The sequence below is a fragment of the Capra hircus genome, chromosome 23 (assembly GCF_001704415.2).
Source record: "Capra hircus breed San Clemente chromosome 23, ASM170441v1, whole genome shotgun sequence".
NCBI classification, from domain to species: domain Eukaryota; kingdom Metazoa; phylum Chordata; class Mammalia; order Artiodactyla; family Bovidae; genus Capra; species Capra hircus.
The window spans coordinates 22,705,059-22,726,973 of record NC_030830.1 but is presented as its reverse complement, the minus strand read 5'-3'; the positions used below and the strand labels follow the sequence as shown (position 1 = coordinate 22,726,973).

The window sequence follows — 21,915 nt, the reverse complement described above, 5'->3', positions numbered from 1 at the left end:
GTCCCCCTCACCTGGAAATGAGGCAAGCCACACTGAGTAAATGGAACTTTATTTTCATAAATACAGGGGTAGTAACACACCCATTCAAGGGTAGCTAAAAGAGGGGCTGGAGCCTCAAAGAAACTAGGCTCCCAGAGGGCACCCCAATACTGAATATAGGGACTGGGGGATCCCCAAACCTGAGATGGGCCTCACAGGCCACAGATATTCCCCAACATTGACACTTCAAGAACGGAACTGTCCCCATAGTGGAGCCTCAGAACCCCACTCTCATAGGTGGTCCTTCCTGGCGGGTTGGGAGGGCTCACAACAGGGGAGTTCAGAGGAAAAGGGAACGTGGGAAAAACAAGCTAAAAATGTCCTGAGTGGCTTGGAAGGAGACCCTGTGGTGGGCAGGGGCTGGGTTCTCCTTCTGTAGAGCCAGAGACAGAGGAGCAGCAGCAATAGGAGCAGCCACAAGTTAATCTTGTTTCCCACTTCCCAGCCTTGGCCTTGGCCTTGGCCTTGGCCTTGGCCTTGGGGGGCATGGGAGAGCATGGAGCAACCCCCAAAAGGGAGGACACGAGATGGAGGAGACCAGGATGTGTCATTCACAGAGGAGGGGTCCTGGAGCCTTGGTTGGTGGGGGCAGTGTGGGACCAGTGAGGCGGTCACAGGCACACCAAGGCCTGACATCCAAGGCTCCATTCCATCTCTGGGAGGGGAGTTCCTGAGGGGTCCCTCAGGAGAGCCAAGGTTCAATGCAGGTCTCATAAAGGGTACGGTTGGAGTGCCAGGCCGTGTGGGCAATCCCAGCCATTGGACACCTCACTATGGCCCCCCGGGCCAGGAGAGTCTTCAACCCAAAAGAGTCCCGCAGATAAACCTTCAAGGTGGGTCAAGGGGCATGGAAGAAAGACACAGGGAGAGACAAAGTAAGTTCCTGCCGGCATCCCAGACCCCCTCCCCACAGGGTAGACCCTTCAGCTTCCATGTCAAGGGCAGAGAGAACCACAGTGTGTGCAGAAAGGGAAAGTAATTCCAGGGGACTCACCAGTTGCTTCTCCATCTCCAAGACTGTCTCGTTTGCATCATAGAAACCAAAGAAGCTGCAAAGAGATTGGGGCATAAGAGGGAGGTTATCAGAGGGGAAAAAAATCAAGGGAGGGTAGGGACCTTCAGGAACTCATGGCCTGTTGGGGACACAAGCAGCAAGGGGGACACTCAAAATATTTAACTGGGTATCATGTACCTCAGGCTTCCCAGGTGGCGCTAGGGATAAAGAACCTGCCTGCCAATGCAGGAGACATAAGAGATGTGGGTTCAATCCCTGGGTCGGGAAGATCCCTTGGAGGAGGTATGGCAACCCACTCCAGTATTCTTGCCTGGAGAATCCCATGGACAGAGGAGCCTGGAGGGCTATAGTCCATGGGGTCAAAAAGAGTCGGACACGACTAAGCGACTTAGCACACACACATCATGTACCTCGAGAGGTAATGGATTAAGGATACAGTATTGCTTCTGCACAATTCCCATCAAAAATGAATAACCTGAATCAAATCATGAGGAAATAGCCAACAAACCCAAACTGAGGGCCATTCTATAAGATAGCTGGCTCATTATGTTTCAAAAAATATCAATGTCAGACTTCCTGGTGGTCCAATTGTTAAGACTCCACACTCCCAATGCAGGGGGCACGAGTTCAATCCCTGGTGGGGAAGTTCCGCATGCCGGGGCCAAAAAATAAAAAATCAATGTTGCAGGATTACTCCAAGGAAAACTAAAGAGACATAAGAACCAAATGCAACACGGGATCCTGAGTTGAATCTTTCACTGGATTTTTTTCCTATATGGAAGATTTTAGGAAAATTTGAATAAGGTCTACAGATAATTGTATCAATGTTAATTTCCTGATTTTGATAACCATATTGTAGATACATAAAAGAATGTCCTATATGTAGAAAATAGACACTGACATACTGAAGTCTTAACGGTTCATACATACACATACTCCACATATATATATGGATATACAGAGGGAGAGACAGAGGACACTAATATAAACTTGGTAAAATGTTAACATTTGGGAAATCTAGGTGAAGAATATACAAGATTGCTGTGTACGACTTTGGTAATTCTGGAGTATGAAATTATTTCCAAAGAAAAAGTTTAAAAAAAAATTTTAATTAGGAGTATTTAACTGTCATGGGCACTGAGTGGACACAGGCCAAGAATAACTGAACAAAGGCTAATAGTACTAAGTCCAATGGGCTATGGGAGCAAAGAGGAGAGGTTACTACCCTAGTTTTAGAGGGTCAACAAAGGCTTCCCAGCGATTAATCTGAACTAGGGAAAGCTGTCTCAGGCAAATGGCACAAGAGCAACACAGAGGTTTGGCACAGCTGGGTGGGTTGGGGGCCTGGAGGCCACGCTGAAGGACTAGGTTTCTTAAGCCATAGGAAAGCAGTAGGGGCACAAAGACCTGGATTGGAACTCCAACTCTGCCACACACTCCCCACTGTGTGTAGTTGATCATGTTGCTGATTCTCTTTGTCCTATACAAGAATACCTCCTTTGTAGAGAGGAAATAAAACATTGTGGTTAGGTCAGACAGCCTGACTTCACCACTTACTAACTATGAATGTAGGCAAGTTATTTAATCTCTTTGTACTTAAGTTTCCTTACATGCCAAAAGAGGATAATAGTAATTACCCTATAGGGTTGTTGTGAGGATTAAATGAGCTTTATTTGCAAAGTACTTAGAGCTACTTCTTATCTTCATAGGGTTGTAGTAGGTGTGAAATGAGATAAAAATAAATCCCACCTTTAACTACTGTAAGGCATGTTACTCCTTCATTTATAACCTCAATGTGTTCCCATCTCACTCAGAATTTTAAAAAAAAAATCAAGGGTCATGGTTGCCAGGGGCCTGGGAGTAGCAGGGATAAGGAAGTTACCATTCTTTAAAGGGTTATGGGGTTTCAGTTTGGCAAGAAAAAAGTTCTGGAGATAGATGGTGGTGAGCTTACTCAAGAATTTGAATGAACCTGAAGCCACCAAACTTACCCTTAAAAACGGTAACTTTTATGTTGCATATATTTTAGAAAAAAAAGTGACTTTATTTTACCCCACAAAGGCTTTCTGTATCTGGCCCCCTTCTACCTCTTTCACCTCTTTCACCTCCACCCCAGCTTACTGCCCTCCAGCCTCCAGTCCTTATTCCCCATGCCTGCCCCAGTGACTTTGCAGGTGCTACTCCTCTTCCCTAGAAGAACAAACCTAGACATCCCAAGCATATTAAAAAGCAAAGACATCACTTTGCCCACAAAGGTCCATACAGTCAAAGCTATGGTTTTTCCAGCAGTCAAATATGGATGTGAGAGTTGGACCATAAAGAAAGCTGAGCGCCAAATAATTGATGCTTTTGAACTGTGGTGTTGGAGAAGACTCTGAAGAGTCCCCTGGACTGCAAGGAGATCAAACCAGTCAATCCTAAAGGAAATCATCCTTGAATATTCATTGGAAGGACTGATGCTAAAGCTGAAGCTCCAATACTTTGGCCACCTGATGCGAAGAGCCAACTCACTGGAAAAGACCCTGATGCTGGGAAAGATTGAGGGCAAAAGGAAAAGGGGGCAGCAGAGGATGAAACAGAGAGCATCACTGACTGAATGGACATGAATTTGAGCAAACTCCGGGAGACAGTGGAGGACAGAGGAGCCTGGCATGCTGCTCTCCATGGGGTCGCAAAAAGTCGGATACAACTCAGTCTTTGCTCAAACGGCAGCTATTCCAGAAGGACTTCTCTGGCCACTATCTAAAATAGGCCCCAACCATCCTCTAATCCTTTCCCCGCCTTATTTTATCACTGTCTGATACATATATTTACATTTATTATCTGTCTCCCCCACTAGAATGTGAGCTACACACTAGCATAGACTTCTCTTTCATTCACTAGTACATCCCTAGGGTCCAGAACAGTGCCTGGGCACACAGTGCTTGATAAGTATTTGTTGAATGACTATAAAGTAGATCACGTGACATTTCAGATCACTCATGATGATCAGAGGCAGACACATGGTGCCATGAAGCCATGGGTTTTCCTGAGGAATAGGATAGAGGGGACAAGGTTGGAGCAATTACCTTTTACTTCCAAGTAAGTAAAAGAGCTGGTAGGAAATGTGATTACATGGCATGGAACTATAGACATGCGTTGTAGCGACTTGTCAATTTCCTGGTTTCACTATTGTGCTATCCTTATATAGGATGCAGGCATTGGGGGAAACTGGGCAAAAGATACACAGGACTTCTCTAAACTATCTTTGCAACATCCTAAGAATCTGTAAATAGTTCAGAGTTCAAAGTTTTCACAAAGTGGGGCTGGTAGGGATGGAAAGGAAGCAGCAAGGCTTAGTGACTGGCTAGATATAAGAGGTTGGGACATGACTCCCAGGTTTTGGTCTTGGGTGACAAGATGAATGGAGGGTGGGGGGATTAACTGAACAGTGGAAGAAGCAGGCCAGTTTTAGAAATGAGATAAAGATTGGCTGGGATTGGGGTGTCCTTAGCCAACGCTCAGGCCACACAGTCCCTTATTACCTGGACTGCCAGGGAGTAATGACACCATCATCAGGGCCCCCAATCAGCACCAGGCGGCCCAAACGCAGAAAGTTCTTCCGCCAAGCTACAGGGTGGGAATAAGAGAGCCTGAGTTAGTCACAGGGGTCGGGCCAGGTTGGAAAGGGGAATATAGGAGGTCAGAGAAGCAGAAAATGGGACCAAGGTAGGAGCCTGGGGTCATTACCAGTGGCATTGGGATGGTCTCTTTCCCCATTGATCAGGGCCAGGAAGCTGCTGGCATTGAGGTACAAGTCATCATGGTGGGGGTCTGGGTACAAATAGCAGTTAGATTGTCAGAGAAGCAGGGAGAAGAGGCAAGACCAGATGCTGGAAGACCAATCAGAAGGCTACAGTAACAGACAAGGTGCACAGTAATATGATAGTAGCAGTAATAACTGTCAACATGATAGCAAACACCTTTTTCCAGCACCTGCTGTGAGCCAGATACTGTTCAAAGCACATGACATTCATTATTTAATCCCCATAAACACAATAAAAGGTACATACTATATCTTTACTTTACAGACGAGGAAAATTGAGTCACAGAAAGGTTGAGTAACTTGCCCAAAGTCATGCAGCAGGACTAGGCTTCAAACCCAAGTAGTCTAGACCCAGCATTCACGATCTTAAAAACTATAACCAGGTGTTTGCAAACTATGACTCATTAGCCAAATCCAGTTCACTGTTTCTATAAATAAAATTTTACTGCAACACAGACACATTCATTTACATATGGTATATGGCTGCTTTCACAGGACTATGGCAGAATTGAGTGGTTGTGACAGAGACTATATGCCTGCAAAACCAAAAAAAAATTTACTGTCTGGCCCTTTAAGGATAAAGTTTACCAACCCCTGCAGCAAACTGTATTCTCTAAATGAAACACATAAAGCATTTTGAACAGTGCCTGTTTACATAGTAAGGGCTCAATAAATGTAAGTTATCATCATCATTGCTGTTAGTTATGGGAGAGGTGGGAGCAGCAGGCCCTACCCTCCAGGATGCCCTTAGCATGGAGGCCCCAGTTTGGCATGTCTTACTCACCATGCCAGTAGTTGCAGATGGAGAATTCCTGGCCCCACGGGCTGTAGCAGATCCGGTAGAGGTTAGACCTCATGGAGGTGGGGAACAGCCACTTCAAATAGTTTGTGTCTGGCAAGAGAACAGCAGTGCCAAGTGGCCCCAAGCTTTGTGCCCTCAAGACTCAGGGCCCCCCTATGGAGCCTACAGTGCCCACTCACCTCCATACTGTCCCATCTGTGGAGAGGAGAGAGAGATGAAAGAATCCACATTGTGTTCATCCATCACAGACAGGAGTGCCCGGCACACCAGGCCCCCTGCAGGCAGAACACCACATTGGGCAGGACTTAGGGAGGCCAGGTCAACAGTCCCCCACACTCCGCACCCCAACACACACACCATGTACCTCAAGGAAGCTGAGACCCTGAGAAGGCACACGCCCTGTGTCAAAACGCCCCCTGTCAGGTAAGTGACAGAGCCAGAATTCGATTCTGGGCCTTCCCACGAACCCTAGGGTGCTTTTTACTGTCCCCCTCCCCAATCCCTTATGTCCACGAGCCATGGGTGACGGGGAAAGAAAGGGGCAGCAGCCTAGGGAGCAGCCCTCCCACTCAGGACACTCAACGCAGATAAGACCCAGGTGCTGAGGGAAGTCGGAAAAGGAGGCAATGCGGTTCAAAATAGGGAACACTAGGCAGTGTCCCTCAGATAAGGATCAAGCTTCAGATAGGGCTTAGAGGCGGGGAATGCGGGAGGGTGCCTACCCTGGGAGTAGCAGATGAGGTGCACCCCTTGAAGAGCCTTTGCCATGATGGGAGCCACAGCCTCTCGGAACCCTTGCACCTGTTCCCACAGGGGTCGCAAACTCTCTCTCCCATCGAAGAGATCGAGCACTGTCACCGCAGTCCCAGGGTGGGTCTGTGGGAAGGGGGCGATGCCGCAGCCGGGATGGACTATAAAGACCCTCCTCCACGCCGCCCCCCAGCCGGCGCCCACACGCCTATTGTGCCCTCCTAGAACCAGGGATCTCTCGTCCCCCAACTTTCCCCAAGCCAGCACCAGCTTGCGAGGAAGTGGGCAGGCCCAGCATTCAGTTCCCCATTCTCCCTCCCCGGCCTCTGTAGCCGCCACCAACGCCCCACAACCGGGGCGTCCCCTGCCAGACCTCATTGATGTATTCCAGCAGATGGCGGAAGCTGTACGAACTGTCAAAGAGCCCGTGCACCACTATGACCGGCTTGTAGGCAGCCCGATGGGGCGCAGGGGCGGCGGGCAGCAGCAGCAGCAGCAGCGGCAGCAGCAGCAATGGCAACAGGAGCAGGAACTCCGCCGAAGGGAGCCGCCGCCCCGGGAGCCCCAGCATACTCCCGCCTGAGAAGGGGACGATGAGGGCCTGTGAGAGAGATGACAACACCCCCTCCCTTCGGAACAGACGCCGGCAATCAAGCCTCCCCCACCCGTTCCCACACCAGGTCCTCGTCACAAAACATCCTACTTTTACTCCAGTCCTCTCCACAAACACACACCCCCACCACGCTGCAGACGCACTGACGCGCAACCAAGCCCCGCCCCCAACGCAGTGGGGACTCGGTCCCGAGGCCAGGAGCTTCCTAATGGATCATCCCAGTCATGCAAGACTGAAGATTTGCAAGAAAGAACCCAGAGCAGCAGCGTAGGACCCTGGAAGAGTGCAAACTCCCACCTGGCCTGGATCCGCGAGCCCCGCTCCGCCTGCTGTTTACTTCTCCCCAGCTTGGAACCCACGTGGGGGAGGGCAAGGGTGTAAGGAGAACGCGCGCAGGGGAATGACGGACAGGAGAAGGGAGGCTGCTCAGGGTCGCATTTAGCCGTCACGTCCGGGGCTTTCCCTAGCAACCTTGCCAGCGTCCCCCGCAACGCTGGCCGCAGACTGGAGGGGCAATGGAACAATCCATTGCGCCCTAAGAGCGGGGGAGCTGGGGGCGAGGGGGAGGGAATAGGCGGAGTGATCCATTTAGATCGCGGGGAGAGGAAGAAGCCGCAAAGGTGTCCTGGGAAATTGAGAGAAGGCCTCTTCAGGCCCTGCGGCAGCCGTGACCTAGGGGTCCCATTTCCCAGCCTTGATTTGCCCTGCTTCCCAATGCAGGCGTCCGGCTCCGCAACGGAACACGGAGTTCTCTTTCCTCAGGAGGCGCGCTGGAGGAACAGACCCGGGAAAGGCAGTCCTTGGTATTTCGTTCTCCGCCGGCTGAGGGCTGAAGGTAGCCCAGGCGGACCCTGCTCCTAACCCCTTCCCTCCCGCCCATGCCAGGTCTGAGTCTTACAACTCTTCATCTTGAAGTGCTTGTAGTGCCCTTGTCTCCAGAGACGCGGAGAGTCCTCGAGGCCCCTCGAGGTAAAAGTGCGGCTTGGCCCAGTTTCTTCTGCCCTTCTCTAGTACGGAGCCTAACTACGACCCACCTCCCAAGGGGCGGAGAGCCCCTTGGGCAGCGCTGACTCACGCTCCGCCTAGTTTCTGACGAGTTTCTGTACCTGAGCGACCCCACACCCCAGCCCTGAACCTGGAGCTCCTTGTGGGCGGCTCCTTACTCAGACCTTCCCACCGGGGCTGGACTTCTAACTCCAGGCGTCTCCCACCTCTCTCCCTGTGATCTCTACCGGTACCCAGGTGCCCGTGTTAGGGCTTTTACTGAGCATTTAAAGACGTTTGTCTTGGTTTAAAAAAAAATTTTTTTTTCGAAGCTCATCTGAATTCCTCTATGTTCACCAGGCCTTTGACAGTCTTAAGTCTCTCCCAATAAAACCAACTTGCGCCCCGAATTGTGTACAGGATGGTGTGGCGGAAGGGGGTTAGGGGCTCACGCGAACACCTCAGAAGCCAGAATGTGAGGTGTGGGGCCGTGATCTCGATCTCTGGGGCCTGGTACTGGCCCTGACGAGCGCCGCTATTACAGCTCGGTAGTCTCCGCCTGCAGTCGGATGGGGAAGGATACAGCGTCGGAGAGCGACTGCCTCAAGAAGGGGCTGGGAAGTACTGGTCTAAAGAGGGAGGGTGGTATCTCGGCTCTGCTTTTGCAAATAGCCCAATTCTGGTTAAATCTCGGCTGACTGCTGATTTTCACCTCCCCTCCCCATGTACAAACTCCCAAGATGCAATAAGCAAAATAAAAAGACTGCAATTACCGCTGGGCTCCCGGGTCGACTCAGACGATGGCGCTGCGTCTTGGCGGGGGTGGTGGGTGGGTGGGATTTCAGGAATGGATCTGAACACTGCGGGCCCTGGAAAGTCTTTAAGAAGCCTAGTAAGCAAAGCGGGGGAAGGGGAGGCAAGCATGTACTGCCAAACTGAGCTGCCGGCAATGAGCAGTTGATTCGTTCTCTCCTCCCAACGCGCTACAGCTCCTACATACTGAAGGTAAGAGGTAACTAAGTATCCCCCAAGTTTCCTCTTCGTCCTACCCCTGCCCCTCAACACACCACAAGCCCTACTACCTCCCAGCGACTATAGACTGGGGCCTCTCACTTTACCTCCGGATTCCTCCCTGGCCAGAGCGGCAGGTCGAGATCATAACCCTGGGAACTTTTGTTGTTGTTTCTAGGGTTCTCTCTCATACAGGCATCTCTGTGTACAGATAGGGAAACTAGAGCCAAGGATTTGGGAGAAGATCCCGAGATCTTACAGGGACTCTGAGAGAGGCTGAGTGTGTGTGGGGGGAGGGGGGGGCGGGGCGGGGGCTGACTGGGGTGAAGAAGATCCAGAGGGAACTGGGGTACTGAATCCACTGAGCACCTGCTCGCTTCCTCCTACAGTATAATCACTACAGCCAGTCTTGAAGGGGAAGACTCCAGAGGGTTCTTTCTCCCTCCTTCCTTCCCTTAGTACCACCCGCCTTGCCTGGTCTTGCTTGCCTCCCAGTTTCCATGACAACTCCAAAGGAACCCAAACTGGGGGCTTGAATGCCGGGGTTAGAGGAGGCGAGACATAGTCCAAAAGCGGAGAGAGACCAAGTGGGGGTATCTCTGAAGGGTTCCCCCTCCCTCGCCTCGGTCCCTTTAAGCTCCCCCCTCTCAGCTTTCCCTCCGCCCCCCGCCGCCACAGTCTTCATCTCTCCATCTCTGCGCTGCTACCGGCTGCGCAATCTGCGCACCCAGACTCCGGTGCTAGCCAGGGACCCCGACTCTGGACTCCGGCTGCACGGATCTTGTCCCAGGGACAGCGCAAGCATGTCATCCGAAAAGTCAGGTAGAAAACAACAACAAAACCCCTCGCCCTCTCCACTGTCTCCTGACTACCCCCCTCCCTTTCCCCTCCCTAGCGGGTGGTTCTGCTTCATTCCCCTTCTATCCAGCTCTCCACATCCCTCCCCCCAAGCCCCCTCCTCTTTCTATATCCTTCCCTTCTCTTCCTTTCCTCTGGCCAGTCTCAGGCTCGGTCCCTTGCCAACAACATGGGGGGGGGGGCAGGTTAAGAGGGTGAGGGAAGTACAAGACTGGTTTAGCATCAGCCAGGTACTGCATGGATAGCATCATTGGGAGTGACAGATGGACAGATAACGCTGGCCCGCATGGAGACATCCAGCGGGGTAATATGGAGAGATGATCAGATGGGGATTGCCAGGGGAGTAAAATCCAGAGGACCCTTCTTAATCTGCCCTAAAAGAGGTTCGGAGATTCCAAGAGCGACTAGGGGACCCCCCTCCTCACTAAAGGAATGGCAGAGTGGAACATGTTATCCTACATGTGTTTTACAACTGTTGGACTGAGCACATGTTCACACAAGTGTTGCATGTCTACACATGTGCACACGCAGGACTAGCTCAGATAGGCGAACCCCAAAGCAGCCATAAGCCAAGAGGGATAGGAGTTTGGGTCTGCAGGTTAAAGCTGTGTGCCCATTGCTGAAGCAGGGAGAGGAGCAGAAGAGAGTTATGACCTCAAAACTAGATTAAAGGGAGGGGGGGCAGGGACGGGCTGTTGGCCTAGATACCACCCCTCTCCTGCCCCAAGAATGAGAGATGGCTTCTCACTCATCTCCTCTCTGTCTCTCCCATTATCTTTCTCCATCCCTGACCCTCTGTGTCTCTCCCTCCCTCATCTCATCTATCTTATCTCTCCCGGTACTGGCTCCTCTGCTTGCCGTCCCCAGGCCTCCCTGACTCAGTCCCTCACACCTCTCCACCACCCTACAATGCCCCCCAGCCCCCCGCCGAACCTCCTGCCCCGCCCCCACAGACAGCCCCTTCCTCGCACCATCACCACCACCACCACTACCACCAGTCCGGCACTGCCACCCTCCCGCGCTTAGGGGCAGGGGGCCTGGCTTCTGGGGCCGCCGCTCAGCGCGGTCCCTCGTCCTCCGCCACCTTGCCAAGGCCCCCACACCATGCCCCGCCTGGCCCGGCCGCTGGGGCGCCCCCATCCGGCTGCGCTACCTTGCCCCGCATGCCACCCGACCCTTACCTGCAGGAGACTCGCTTCGAGGGCCCACTGCCCCCACCGCCGCCCGCCGCCGCCGCCCCGCCCCCGCCTGCGCCCTCTCATACTGCCCAGGCCCCAGGCTTCGTGGTGCCCACGCACACAGGAGCGGTAGGCACGCTGCCGCTGGGGGGCTACGTAGCCCCCGGTTACCCTCTACAGCTGCAGCCTTGCACTGCCTACGTCCCGGTCTACCCGGTGGGCACGGTGAGTACAGGACGGACAGGGGACTGGAAGGACGAGGCTGGGGGCAGGATGGAACAGGACATGGAATTGGAGGCACACTGGGGACTGGTGGGAAAGAGGAACAGAACCACGGGACCAGGAGGCGATCTGGGGGCAAGGGAGAGGAGAGACTAGAGAAAGAGCTGGGAATGGGGTGGGTGGTCTGTTGGTGTCAAAGATCAAGATCTGGCAGGGGAAACAGCCTTGAAGTCCAGAGGAGGTTTAAAAGAGGGAAACAACCTTCTTTCTCTGCTAGACGTGGAAAGCTGGTGGGCTCAGAGAGGGTAAGAATGATAGACGTCCTCTCCCCACAACCTTCTTTCCTTTCACAGCCCTATGCAGGCGCGACCCCGGGGGGAACAGGAGTAACTTCCACGCTCCCCCCGCCACCCCAGGGCCCAGGGCTGGCCCTGCTGGAGCCAAGGCGCCCGCCCCACGACTACATGCCCATCGCGGTGCTGACCACCATCTGCTGCTTCTGGCCTACAGGCATCATTGCCATCTTCAAGGCAGTGCAGGTGTTTGGGGGGGGGGGCGGTGAGGGTGAGGGAGAGGACGGAGGTGGAGTATGGAGAGGAGGACTCAAGAGGTTCTTATTCCCAGGGAGTGCTGGACGTTTTGGAGAGTATCTTAGAAGGAGGCTGAGGCATGCGGCCGAGGTAGCGGCTCTCTGATCTTCTCTCCCTCCCCCTCCCCCGCAGGTGCGCACGGCCTTGGCCCGCGGAGACATGGTGTCAGCTGAGATCGCTTCACGCGAGGCCCGGAACTTCTCCTTTATCTCCTTGGCGGTGGGCATTGCAGCCATGGTGCTCTGTACCATCCTAACCGTAGTCATCATCATAGCAGCGCAGCACCACGAGAACTACTGGGATCCGTAAGGACATCCACGGCCCGGCCCCACCCTGCGCCCCTCGACGTCCCAAGCACGTTTTGCCGTCAAGCCGGGGATCCACAGTGGGCGCCCCGCACACCCGCTTCTGGGGCTACTGGACTTGGTTACATCCTAAACTAGGCCTCCACGGAAACTCTCGCCTTGCGAGCACGCTCGGAATCCAGTTCCTCAGGAACCTCGCCAAAACCCACACTAATAGGGACGCCACTTCCCGGCCGGGCCCTCAGTCGCTCCAGGCCCCCACCCCCTCTAAATACAGCACCCCCAGCCGAACTCTCTCGGTCGCGGCTCCCCAGCCTGAAAACTGGTCCCTAAAGCCCCGCCTCCTCCATAGGTTCCGCCCCGGCTCTGATAAAACCCCGCCTCCAGGTCGGCAGGCTCCGCCTTCTTTTCTTCCCTGCGGGGTGATTCAGTCCGGTGATTGGGTTTGTGGCGCCAGGCCTCGCCCCGATAGTTGTCAGTATACTTGTCACTCCGCAACTTCTCCCGGCGTCAGAGCCGAGCCCCAGGTTAGCCATAACCCCCACCCTCACTTCCATTTCTGTCTCTCCTCCACTCCATACCAGTCTATTTTCATGCTAATCCCAGGACCTCTATAACTTTGGGGTTTTGGGGGGGGGTTTGGAATGAGATTTGGGAGGTTACCGGTTTGGGAACCTTCTCCCTGGGATGAAGATTACGTCCCGGTTCTCTGTAAATACTCCCTTCCTCCTACCCTAACTGGGCAAGCGGGCAGAAAGAACCGAGGGTACAAACCTTCCACTATCTGGAGGGAGCCAGCCCAATCCCCTTTCCTCATTAGTCCTCACCTTGTTCTGATCTGTGTGTGAGTGTGTGTGTGAATTTCCGAAAGACAATATTAAATAGATTAAGTGGATTTATCACCCGCAATCCCGAAGACTAGCAAAGACCCGGCTCCTTTGGTTTCGCCTTTCACTTATCTCCTCTTCTGGCGACGTGGGGGAGGGGCGGACAAAAACTGACAGAGACGATAGTGAGTGGAGAGATTCCCGCACACCAGAGAGACAAGCACAAAGATGGGAAAGAGAGGCTTCCCTGGGAATCCTACTGGCGAAGCCCTGGGGATCCATTCTTCGTAGACATTTCTTTACCCAGCACACCTTTTCCATTCCCTACAAGACTGGACCTAAGACTGGAGGAAGATTTTCGAGCAGATCCAGGGATCTCTCCCCAGAATTCCAGGAAGGAAGGAGGAAAGTAGGCAGAGTATTCTGAAAAAGTTGGCCCAGGATAGGATGGCATGGGGTAGGGAAACATGCCCAGCTGCCCACAGCTGTTCGTGCTCACAGGCTGGAGGGTGGCAGACAACTCCCGGTAGAGCCCTGCTTGTTGTGTTGTACCAGTGTAGGCAGGCAAGGCAGAGGGAACACAGAGCTGCGGGGGTCGGGCTGCTGTGACAAAAATACCATCACTGGGTGGCTTATAAAGAACAGAGCTTTCCTGGGAGTCTGAGATCGGGTGCCAGGACGGTCAGGTATAAGCCCTCTTCTGAGTTGTAGATCTCTAAATGTACACCGATCCCTGGCTCCTCTCTAACGGTATCCTCACTTGGCAGAAAGGGCTAGGGAGCTCTGTGGGGTTTATCTTCATATTTATTTATTTGGCCACGGGACTTGTGGGATCCTATTTCACCCCTGTTCAGCGATCGAACCACACCCCCTTGCCTTGGAAGCGCGGAGCCTTAACCCCTGGATCACCAGGGAAGTCCTTGTAGGGTCCCTTTTACAAGGGTACTAATCCCATTCATGAGCGTGCTACTCTCAGGACCTAAGTGCCTTCCAAAGGCCTCACCTCCTAATACCATTGTATTGCACATTAGAATTTCAACATATGTATTGGTGTAGGGAACACAAATATTCTGACTAAAGCAGAATGCCAGGGAGAAAGTCAGTAGCCTCACACGTCTACCTGGGCTAGTTACCCTCAATCTAGGAGACCTCTTCGGGAGGGGGAGGTGGACAAGCAGTGGACGTGGTATCTTCAGCTGTGCACCTGCAGGACAGGGTCCTATCCTGAATTCCATGCAGGATGCTGGTGAGACATCATCTCCGACAGCAGGTGTAAACCCTGAAACTCATGAAGTTTATAATCTAAACAGGAAGCCATGCACTGTGATAGGAGACACGAGAGGAGGATGGGATTGTGGGTTCTCCTTTGGACGGTTCAGGTTTACTGTGCTTTACTTACCCGAATTCGTGAAAAAAGAACTTACATTTGCAGTTTGCACTTCCTCACTACCTACTCACCGCCTCCAACCCCACCCTCCCCTCTCCCACCTCCGTTCAATAGGGTGTACTGCTGTCAGAAATGTCTTTCCCTCATACCCGCTGCTTCTTAACCCTTTGGAATATGCTTCCAATCCAAACATTACTGAAATTGTATTTTCAAATAGTATTCAATGACCCAAAGTTACCAGCAGCCAAAACCCAAGGTATTTTCACAGTACACTGCCTCTCTGAAGCCTTCCATGTTTGTCCCTTCACCTTGGATTCCCCACTTTCCCAGGTTCAGGGGTATATTACCTGCTCCCCTTCTGCCTCTGCTGCTGCTAAGTTGCTTCAGTTGTGTCCGACTCTGTGCACACACAAACCTCACTTTATCCTTCCTCCTCTCTCCCCGCCTTTTTTTTTTACCTTCTGTGCCTTAAGCATCTATATATGGACTTGTTTTTTTCCTTCTCTGAGAATTTCCCTTGAAAAATCTCATCCACTCCAAACTTACCTCATTTGTAACCAAATGCTTCTTTGCTACAGACTGAATGTTTGTGTTTCCTCAAAATTCATCTGTTGAACCCTAATCCCCAGTGTGATAGTGTGGCATTTGGGAGATGATTAGGTTTTGAGGGTAGGCCCTCATGGATGAGAATAGTGCTCTTATAAAAGAAACCCCGGAGGAACTTCCCTGGTGGTCTGGTGGTTAAGTCACCACATTTCCAAGGCAGGGGTCATGGGTTTGATCCCTGGCCTGGGAACTAAGATCCCACATGCCCTGTGGCATGGTCAAAATATTTTTTTAATTGTTTTAATTAATAAAAGATCCCCAGAGAGTTCCCTTACCATTCCACCATGTGAGGACATAGCTAGAAGGTACTCTGTGAACCAAAAGAAGCTCTCACTAGACACTGAATCTGCCAGCACCTTGATCTTGGAATTTCCAGCCTTCAGGACTTGAGAGATTGACTTCTGCTGTTTATAAGATAGCCAGTTTATGGTATTCTGTTAACAGTCCAAGTTGAGTAGAACATTCTCCAAACTCTGTATTTATAAGCATTCCTCTGGTGTCTGTGGAACATGTGGACAATGCTAGGTGTGAAAGTCACTCAGTCTGACTCTTTGCAACCTGGAATTCTCCAGGCAACAATACTGGAGTGGGTTGCCATTTCCTTCTCCAGGAGAGCTTCCCAACCCAGGGGTTGAACCTAGGTCTCCCACATCACAGGCAGATTCTTTACAGTCTGAGCTACCAGGGAAGCAATGCAGCCCATCCTCTAAGCTCAGCTGGTTCCAAACCAAACAGATAAAATGACACTGAAAACCACCTCGCCTCCCTCTGTCAGTTCAGTTCAGTTCAGTCACTCAGTCGTGTCTGACTCTTTGTGACCCCATGAATTACAGCACGCCAGGCCTCCCTGTCCATCACCAACTCCCGGAGTTCACTCAAACTCACGTCCAATGAGTCGGTGATGCCATCCAAACATCTCATCCTCTGTCGTCTCCTTCTCCTCCTGCCCCCAATCCCTCCCAACATCAGAGTCTTTTCCAATGAGTCAACTCTTTGCATGAGGTGGCCAAAGTACTGGAGTTTCAGCTTTAGCATCATTCCTTCCAAAGAACACCCAGGACTGATCTCCTTTAGAATGTACTGGTTGGATCTCCTTGCAGTCCAAGGGACTCTCAAGAGTCTTCTCCAACACCACAGTTCAAAAGCATCAATTCTTCGGCACTCAGCTTTCTTCACAGTCCAACTCTCACATCCATACATGACCACAGGAAAAACCATAGCCTTGACTAGACGGAACTTTGTTGGCAAAGTAATGTCTCTGCTTTTGAATATGCTAACTAGATTGGTCATAACTTTCTTTCCAAGGAGTAAGCGTCTTTTTATTTCATGGCTGCAATCACCATCTGCAGTGATTTGGGAGCCCCCAAAAATAAAGTCTGACACTGCTTCCACTGTTTCCCCATCTATTTGCCATGAAGTGATGGGACCAGATGCCATGATCTTAGTTTTCTGAATGTTGAGCTTTAAGCCAACTTTTTCACTCTCCTCTTTTTCCCAATGCCCTTCCTTATTTGAAAACTTGATGCCTCTTCCACCTCCTTCCTGCCTTTACTTGTGGTGAGCTGTTAAGCCCAGTCAATTCTGCCATCATGATGTCTTTTGAATCTGCAACTTTTCCCCACTTCTTGCTGGGAAAATGACCTCATCTAGGATTATTACAACAATTCCCCTAGTAGGTCTCCTTCTTTGCCACCTTTTCCTACTCCAGGTCCCCCTTAACACCACTGTCAGGTTACCCTCCCTAAACACACTTTTTATAAACTCTTAACATGCTACTCAAAAGCCCTTCAAGATTCCCTATTGCTTACTCAACTGTTCACAAAATTTTAATCTGGGCTTTGACCTCTCCCATAATTTGAAATCATCCATTTTTCTGTGGAACCAAACTGTATTATTCATCATGCCCACCTCCAGATCTTTATTTACCCAGCTGTCCTCAAATCTAAGAGCTCTTTCTCTAATATTTGCCTGTTACAAACCAAATTGTTTGGTGCTTGCCATGTGTATCAGACCACATCTAAGCTTATGTTTATGATATTTTCCCTCCTTTCACATCTGCTTCTACACTCGGCCAAAATGTACCAATCCTTCAAAGCTCAGATCAATTCACTCCTTCACTGCAGCAAGAAGGAATCTCTCGGGACTTCCCTGATGGTCCAGTGGTTAAGAATCCACTTGCCAATGCAGGGGCCACGGGTTCAGCCCCAGGTCTGGGAAGATTCCATATGCCTCAGAGCAGCTAAAGCCCATGCACCATGACTACTGAACCTGCGTGCTACAACTACTGCAGCCGGTGTGCTTAGAGCCTGTGCTCAGCAACAGAAGAAGCCACCTCAATGAGAAGCCTGTGCACCTCAATGAAGGGTAGCCCTGCTCACTGCAACTAGAGAAATCCCTCAAGCAGCAACAAAGACCCAAAATAAAGACCCCAAACAAAGACCAAAAATAAATAAATTTTTAAAAACCTGAGTATAAGTTGCCTTTTAAAAAATAAATAAAGCAGTAGGTTTCTAAACACAGCTCCAGGTATTCCTTGGAGTCATGATTCTTGCCTCTGGCAATACATTATAGTCATCTGGGGAGCATTTAAAAAGCCCAAAGCCCAGGTCGCATTCTAAACCAATTAAATCACCATCTCTTGGGACTCAGGCATCAATATTTTTAAAGACATCCCCAGGTGATTCCAAATCCAACTCTGTCTGCACCATACCTGTACTTAAGTGCTGAATATGTCTGGAAAAAATGCACAGTCATACCAACCAGTCTCACTTCCTTTGAGAGCTAAGGGTGGCCTGAAAGCCTGCATTTTCCCACATTCTCCAAATCTGAGATCACAGTTTCACAAGATGAAGACCTTCTTTCCTATCTCAGTGAGAAAATAGAAACTCTCAGAAGAGAACCTCCTCTGGTCCCAGCTCCAAATCTACCAGGCCACATGCATCTCTGTTGAATTCAGTGCCTTCTCCTTGTTACTGCAGAGAAGCTGACCTGTCCCCATCCTATGTGGGCACTAGGATCCCACCCTTCTTACCTGTGCAGAAATTAACTCTTGAAATGATCCCCTATCCCTCTCACATAATCAGTTTTCCCCTCATTACTAAAACATTCCAGCACCATACAAACATGCTATACTAATACAGCTCATCTTTGAGAAGAAGGGAAAAATAAATTCCTTTGCTACTAACCTATGTAGTAATAGCACAAAATTCAGAATAGTGGTTAGCCCACGACAAGAAGAGAATTCTTTTGTTTTGTTTTGTTTTTTAATTGAAATATAGTTGATTTACAATGTGTTAATTTTTGCTGTGTTGCAAAGTGATTCAGTTACACATATATGTATGCTTAGTTGCTCAGTCATGTCTGACTCTTTGCAACTCCATGGGCTAGGACCTGCCAGACTCCTCTGTCCATAGGGATTCTCCAGGCAAGAATACTGGCATGGGTTGCCATGCCCTCTTCCCAACCCAGGGATCAAACCCAGGTCTCCTCCATTGCAGGCGGACTCTTTACCATCTGAGCTACCAGGGAAGCCTTACGCACACACACACATGCACACATCATTCTTAATATTCTTTTCCATTATGGTTTGTCACAGAATATTGAATATAGTTCCCTGTGCTATACAGTAGGACCTTGTTTATCTATTCTATATATAATAGTTTGCACCTGCTAATCCCAAATTCCCACTCCATCCCTCTCCCACCCACCCATCCCAGCCAGGAGAATTCTGATTGGAGAGAGAGACATAGGGAGCTTCAACAATAGCCAGAAGATTTTAGTCCTTAAGCTGAAAGATGTTTAATTACTTTAGAATATGTATGTGCCATGGTTGAGAAAGTCTGGTCTAGAACCATTAGCAACATTTGACACAGTTGATCACTTCCTCCTTGAACTGCTTTCTTCACTTTGAATACTCTTTCTGGATCCAATTTAAGAAAGTATACACTAGTTCCTTATTTGCTACGTCTCAGTCTTCATGGACTCTTTCAAACTCCTAAATAATAGAGGGCTCCGGCCTCTGCCCTTGGCCCTCTCCTCTACCTTAATCCAAGCTCCTGTGCTGCTGTCGTTTCTTGGCTAGCCCTTTAACTGGACTTTCTGCTTTTATTTTTGACTTACATAGTCCTTCCTTCATGCTGAAACCAGAGTGATCTTTTAAATTACCAGATAATATCACTCACCTTGCTCAAACCCTCTGATGGCTCCCAATCACACTCAGAACAAAACCTTTACCTTGGCCTACCTGACCTCGCTTCTCCCCACCCCTCTGATTTCATCCCCTCCTACTCTTTTCCTCGCTTACTCTGATTCATCCACTCTGGACCCATTATTCTTCTTTTAGCAGCTATGATTTAATATAAAAATATAATTCCTTCTTGCCTCAGGGCCTCTGCATTCTTACCTTGGATACTATTCCTTCAGATATCTGCATGCCTGCTCCCTGACATCATTTATATCTTTGAACAAATATCATCTTTACAAGAAGGCTTTCCCTCGTCATTTGATTAAAAACAGCACCATCAAAAAAAAATAAAAACAGCACCATCTAGGCTTCCCTGATAGTCCAGTGATTAAGATTCCTCATGCCACTGCAAGAGATGCAGTTTCGATCCCTGTTCAGGGACTGAATAAGTAGCTCATGGAATTGTGTGAGAAGAAATGAGGTAATACACAAAAGACACATAGAGCAATATCTGGTAGCATTGTGGTCATAATGCACGGTCACACATTGGTACTCATACACAGCATCTTTCATAATTTAACATTTTATTATGGAAAGGCTGCCCTTCACTGCCTCATCTTGCCTGAAAACCCTACCTATAAGGGAAGCATAAGCCAAATAGTTTGGAAGCAGAGAGGAGAAAGGAACTATTTTGACATAAATCCCAGCAGCACTAAAAAAACCACAGAACCCACCAAAGCTAAACAGAAGGGAAAATTTATTTAGCCTTTGGAAAACTAGAATTTTTGTCTCTTATTCTGATGATAAATGACAGAGAATAAGTGTAGCATATGGTTCCTTGTGATGAGTATGGAATGCAGGGGAATGTGAGGGGTGTAAAAACTTCCAGTCAGCTTGATGCCTGGTGACAGTATAAAGAGATGCTGAAATTGACAAGCTGGAGATGAATAACACGGATGTAAAGCAGCTTTCCTTTCCTTTTATCTCCTATCTTGTGCAGCTTCCTCCACATGCAGTAAATCAATCTCTGCATGTCAAAATTATGGCCATCTCTCCTGGTGGCTCGGATGGTAAGTTCGATCCCTGGGTCAGAAAGATTCTATGGAGAAGGGAATGGCAACCCACTCCAGTATTCTTGCCTGGTGAATTCCATGGGCAGAGGAGCCTAGTCAATGCAATAGCAAAGAGGTGGATACAACTATCACTTTTCAAGGCTCAACCCTTTGAAGTCCTTTTCAGATCACCTCCAGTTGGAAATAACTTCCCTGCCACTTGTAACTTTTTGCCTTTCATCTGGAGCTTTTGTCAACTATAACTCTTTACCACTGTTAGATGGGGAGTTTTGTATTTATCTCCATGGCTCACTGACTAATCCTAAGTTCTCAGTAAAGATTACAGAATAGATAAAAGAACTGTTATCCCAAAACTGGGTTCATCTCTTGGTGGGCGTTGATCCAAAAGCCACAACCAAGCCAAGGACTGGTAGGAGGAAGTATTTACTACTTACAGCAGGTAAGGAGAACACTGGGGATCTTTCCCAAAGTTGTGTCTTCTTGAACAGCAAAACCGAGGAATTTTTCAGATAAGCGTACGTGCATACTCATGAAGGGACTTGGGCAAAGTATGCATATTCTTTTCTTCAAAAAAAAAATTTTTTTTTCTTAATTTATTTTTGGTTGCGCTGGATCTTCATTGCTGCGTGGGCTTTTCTTTAGCTGTGGCAAGTGGCAGCTACTCTCTAGTTACAATGCATAGGCTTCTCATTGCAATGTTTTCCCTTGTCGCAGAGCACAGGCTCTAGGGCACATGGACTTCAGTAGAAAGCACTGCTGCTGAGGCTGCTGCTGCTAAGTCGCTTCAGTCGTGTCTGACTCTGTGCGACCCCAGTGACCGCAGCCTACAAGGCTCCTTCATCCCTGGGATTCTCCAGGCAGGAACACTGGAGTGGCTTGCCATTTCCTTCTCCAGTGCGTGAAAGTGAAGTCACTCAGTCGTGTCCGACTCTTCGAGACCCCATGGACTGCAGCCTACCAGGCTCCTCTGTCCATGGGATTTTCCAGGCAAGGGTACTGGAGTGGGTTGCCTTTTGGAGGCAGTGGATTGCAGTACATTGCCTTTTCCGCTCCAGAGCACAGGCTCGGTAATTGTGGCACATGGCTTACTTGCTCTGAAGCATGTGGGATCTCCCCAGATCAGGGATCAAACTTGTGTTTCCTGCATTGGCAGGCAGATTCTTTATCACTGAGCCACCAGAGAAGCCCTATTATTCATATTCTTGAAGGGGCTTGAACAGAGGAGAATTCAGTATAGAATTGGGGCAAAGGTCAACAGAGTTCAAGCTTTAGTTGACTCAAGTCATGAGGGTCAGAAGCATCAGCATCCTTCAGGTACTAGCTGATCTGGTGGTCGAGCACTTGTGAGGGGTGTTGAATTCTGCAAAGCAGCTCAAGAAAGTGCTTCTGGCTATTCATATCATTGAAACAGAACTGGAAGTCTTTATGATTGATTTATTCATTGCTATTGTTACTTCTCTTGCCTGGTAATGAGGTAGGCTCATGATGGGTTCCTGGGCTGGTGTCGTGAAGCGGAGTAAAATTCAAGCTCTGTACTCACCCAGACACTCTGAGGACAAAACTGGTGGCAAAACCTGAGCTCTGCTAAAGAGATAAGGTGCCCACTCTTGAGGTCAAGGAAGACTTTCCTGTCTGCATGTGAGCAGAAAGGCTTCTTGGGGGTCAAA

General features: G+C 49.8%; 2 protein-coding genes across 5 annotated transcripts; one reads left to right on the top strand and one right to left on the bottom strand.

The window, feature by feature from the left end:
* On the bottom strand, positions 33 to 8,756 carry PPT2 (palmitoyl-protein thioesterase 2). Of its 3 annotated transcripts, none has more exons than XM_018038967.1 (10): positions 7,923 to 8,755; positions 7,115 to 7,794; positions 6,785 to 6,990; positions 6,384 to 6,537; positions 5,841 to 5,936; positions 5,644 to 5,751; positions 4,784 to 4,867; positions 4,579 to 4,663; positions 1,034 to 1,088; positions 33 to 865 (listed from the first exon to the last, which is right to left on the bottom strand). In XM_018038967.1, the coding sequence occupies exons 3-10, from the start codon at positions 6,980 to 6,982 to the stop codon at positions 722 to 724; spliced, it is 924 nt and encodes a 307-aa protein (XP_017894456.1). In that variant the 5' UTR covers positions 6,983 to 6,990; positions 7,115 to 7,794; positions 7,923 to 8,755; the 3' UTR covers positions 33 to 721. The 3 variants fall into 3 exon arrangements, with proteins under 3 accessions (XP_017894456.1, XP_017894457.1, XP_005696613.3); XM_018038968.1 differs by having other exon boundaries at positions 34 to 865; positions 7,322 to 7,794; XM_005696556.3 differs by lacking the exon at positions 7,115 to 7,794 and having other exon boundaries at positions 34 to 865; positions 7,923 to 8,756.
* Positions 8,845 to 13,093, top strand: PRRT1 (proline rich transmembrane protein 1). Of its 2 annotated transcripts, XM_018038961.1 has the most exons (5): positions 8,845 to 9,013; positions 9,698 to 9,841; positions 10,745 to 11,280; positions 11,631 to 11,816; positions 12,000 to 13,093. In XM_018038961.1, exons 2-5 carry the CDS (start codon positions 9,823 to 9,825, stop codon positions 12,174 to 12,176), a joined length of 918 nt encoding a protein of 305 aa, XP_017894450.1. In that variant the 5' UTR covers positions 8,845 to 9,013; positions 9,698 to 9,822; the 3' UTR covers positions 12,177 to 13,093. The 2 variants fall into 2 exon arrangements, with proteins under 2 accessions (XP_017894450.1, XP_017894449.1); XM_018038960.1 differs by lacking the exon at positions 8,845 to 9,013 and having other exon boundaries at positions 9,376 to 9,841.

Coding starts and splice junctions, on each gene's coding strand:
- PPT2 (XM_005696556.3), bottom strand. Junction 6,538..6,784: donor TGCTGGAATACATCAATGAG/GTCTGGCAGGGG, acceptor CCCTTCCCACAG/ACCCACCCTGGGACTGCGGT. Junction 1,089..4,578: donor ATTACTCCCTGGCAGTCCAG/GTAATAAGGGAC, acceptor ATCTCTTTGCAG/CTTCTTTGGTTTCTATGATG.
- PRRT1 (XM_018038960.1), top strand. CDS start 9,556: ATGCCGGGGTTAGAGGAGGCGAGACATAGTCCAAAAGCGGAGAGAGAC. Junction 9,842..10,744: donor CATGTCATCCGAAAAGTCAG/GTAGAAAACAAC, acceptor TGCCGTCCCCAG/GCCTCCCTGACTCAGTCCCT. Junction 11,817..11,999: donor CCATCTTCAAGGCAGTGCAG/GTGTTTGGGGGG, acceptor CCTCCCCCGCAG/GTGCGCACGGCCTTGGCCCG.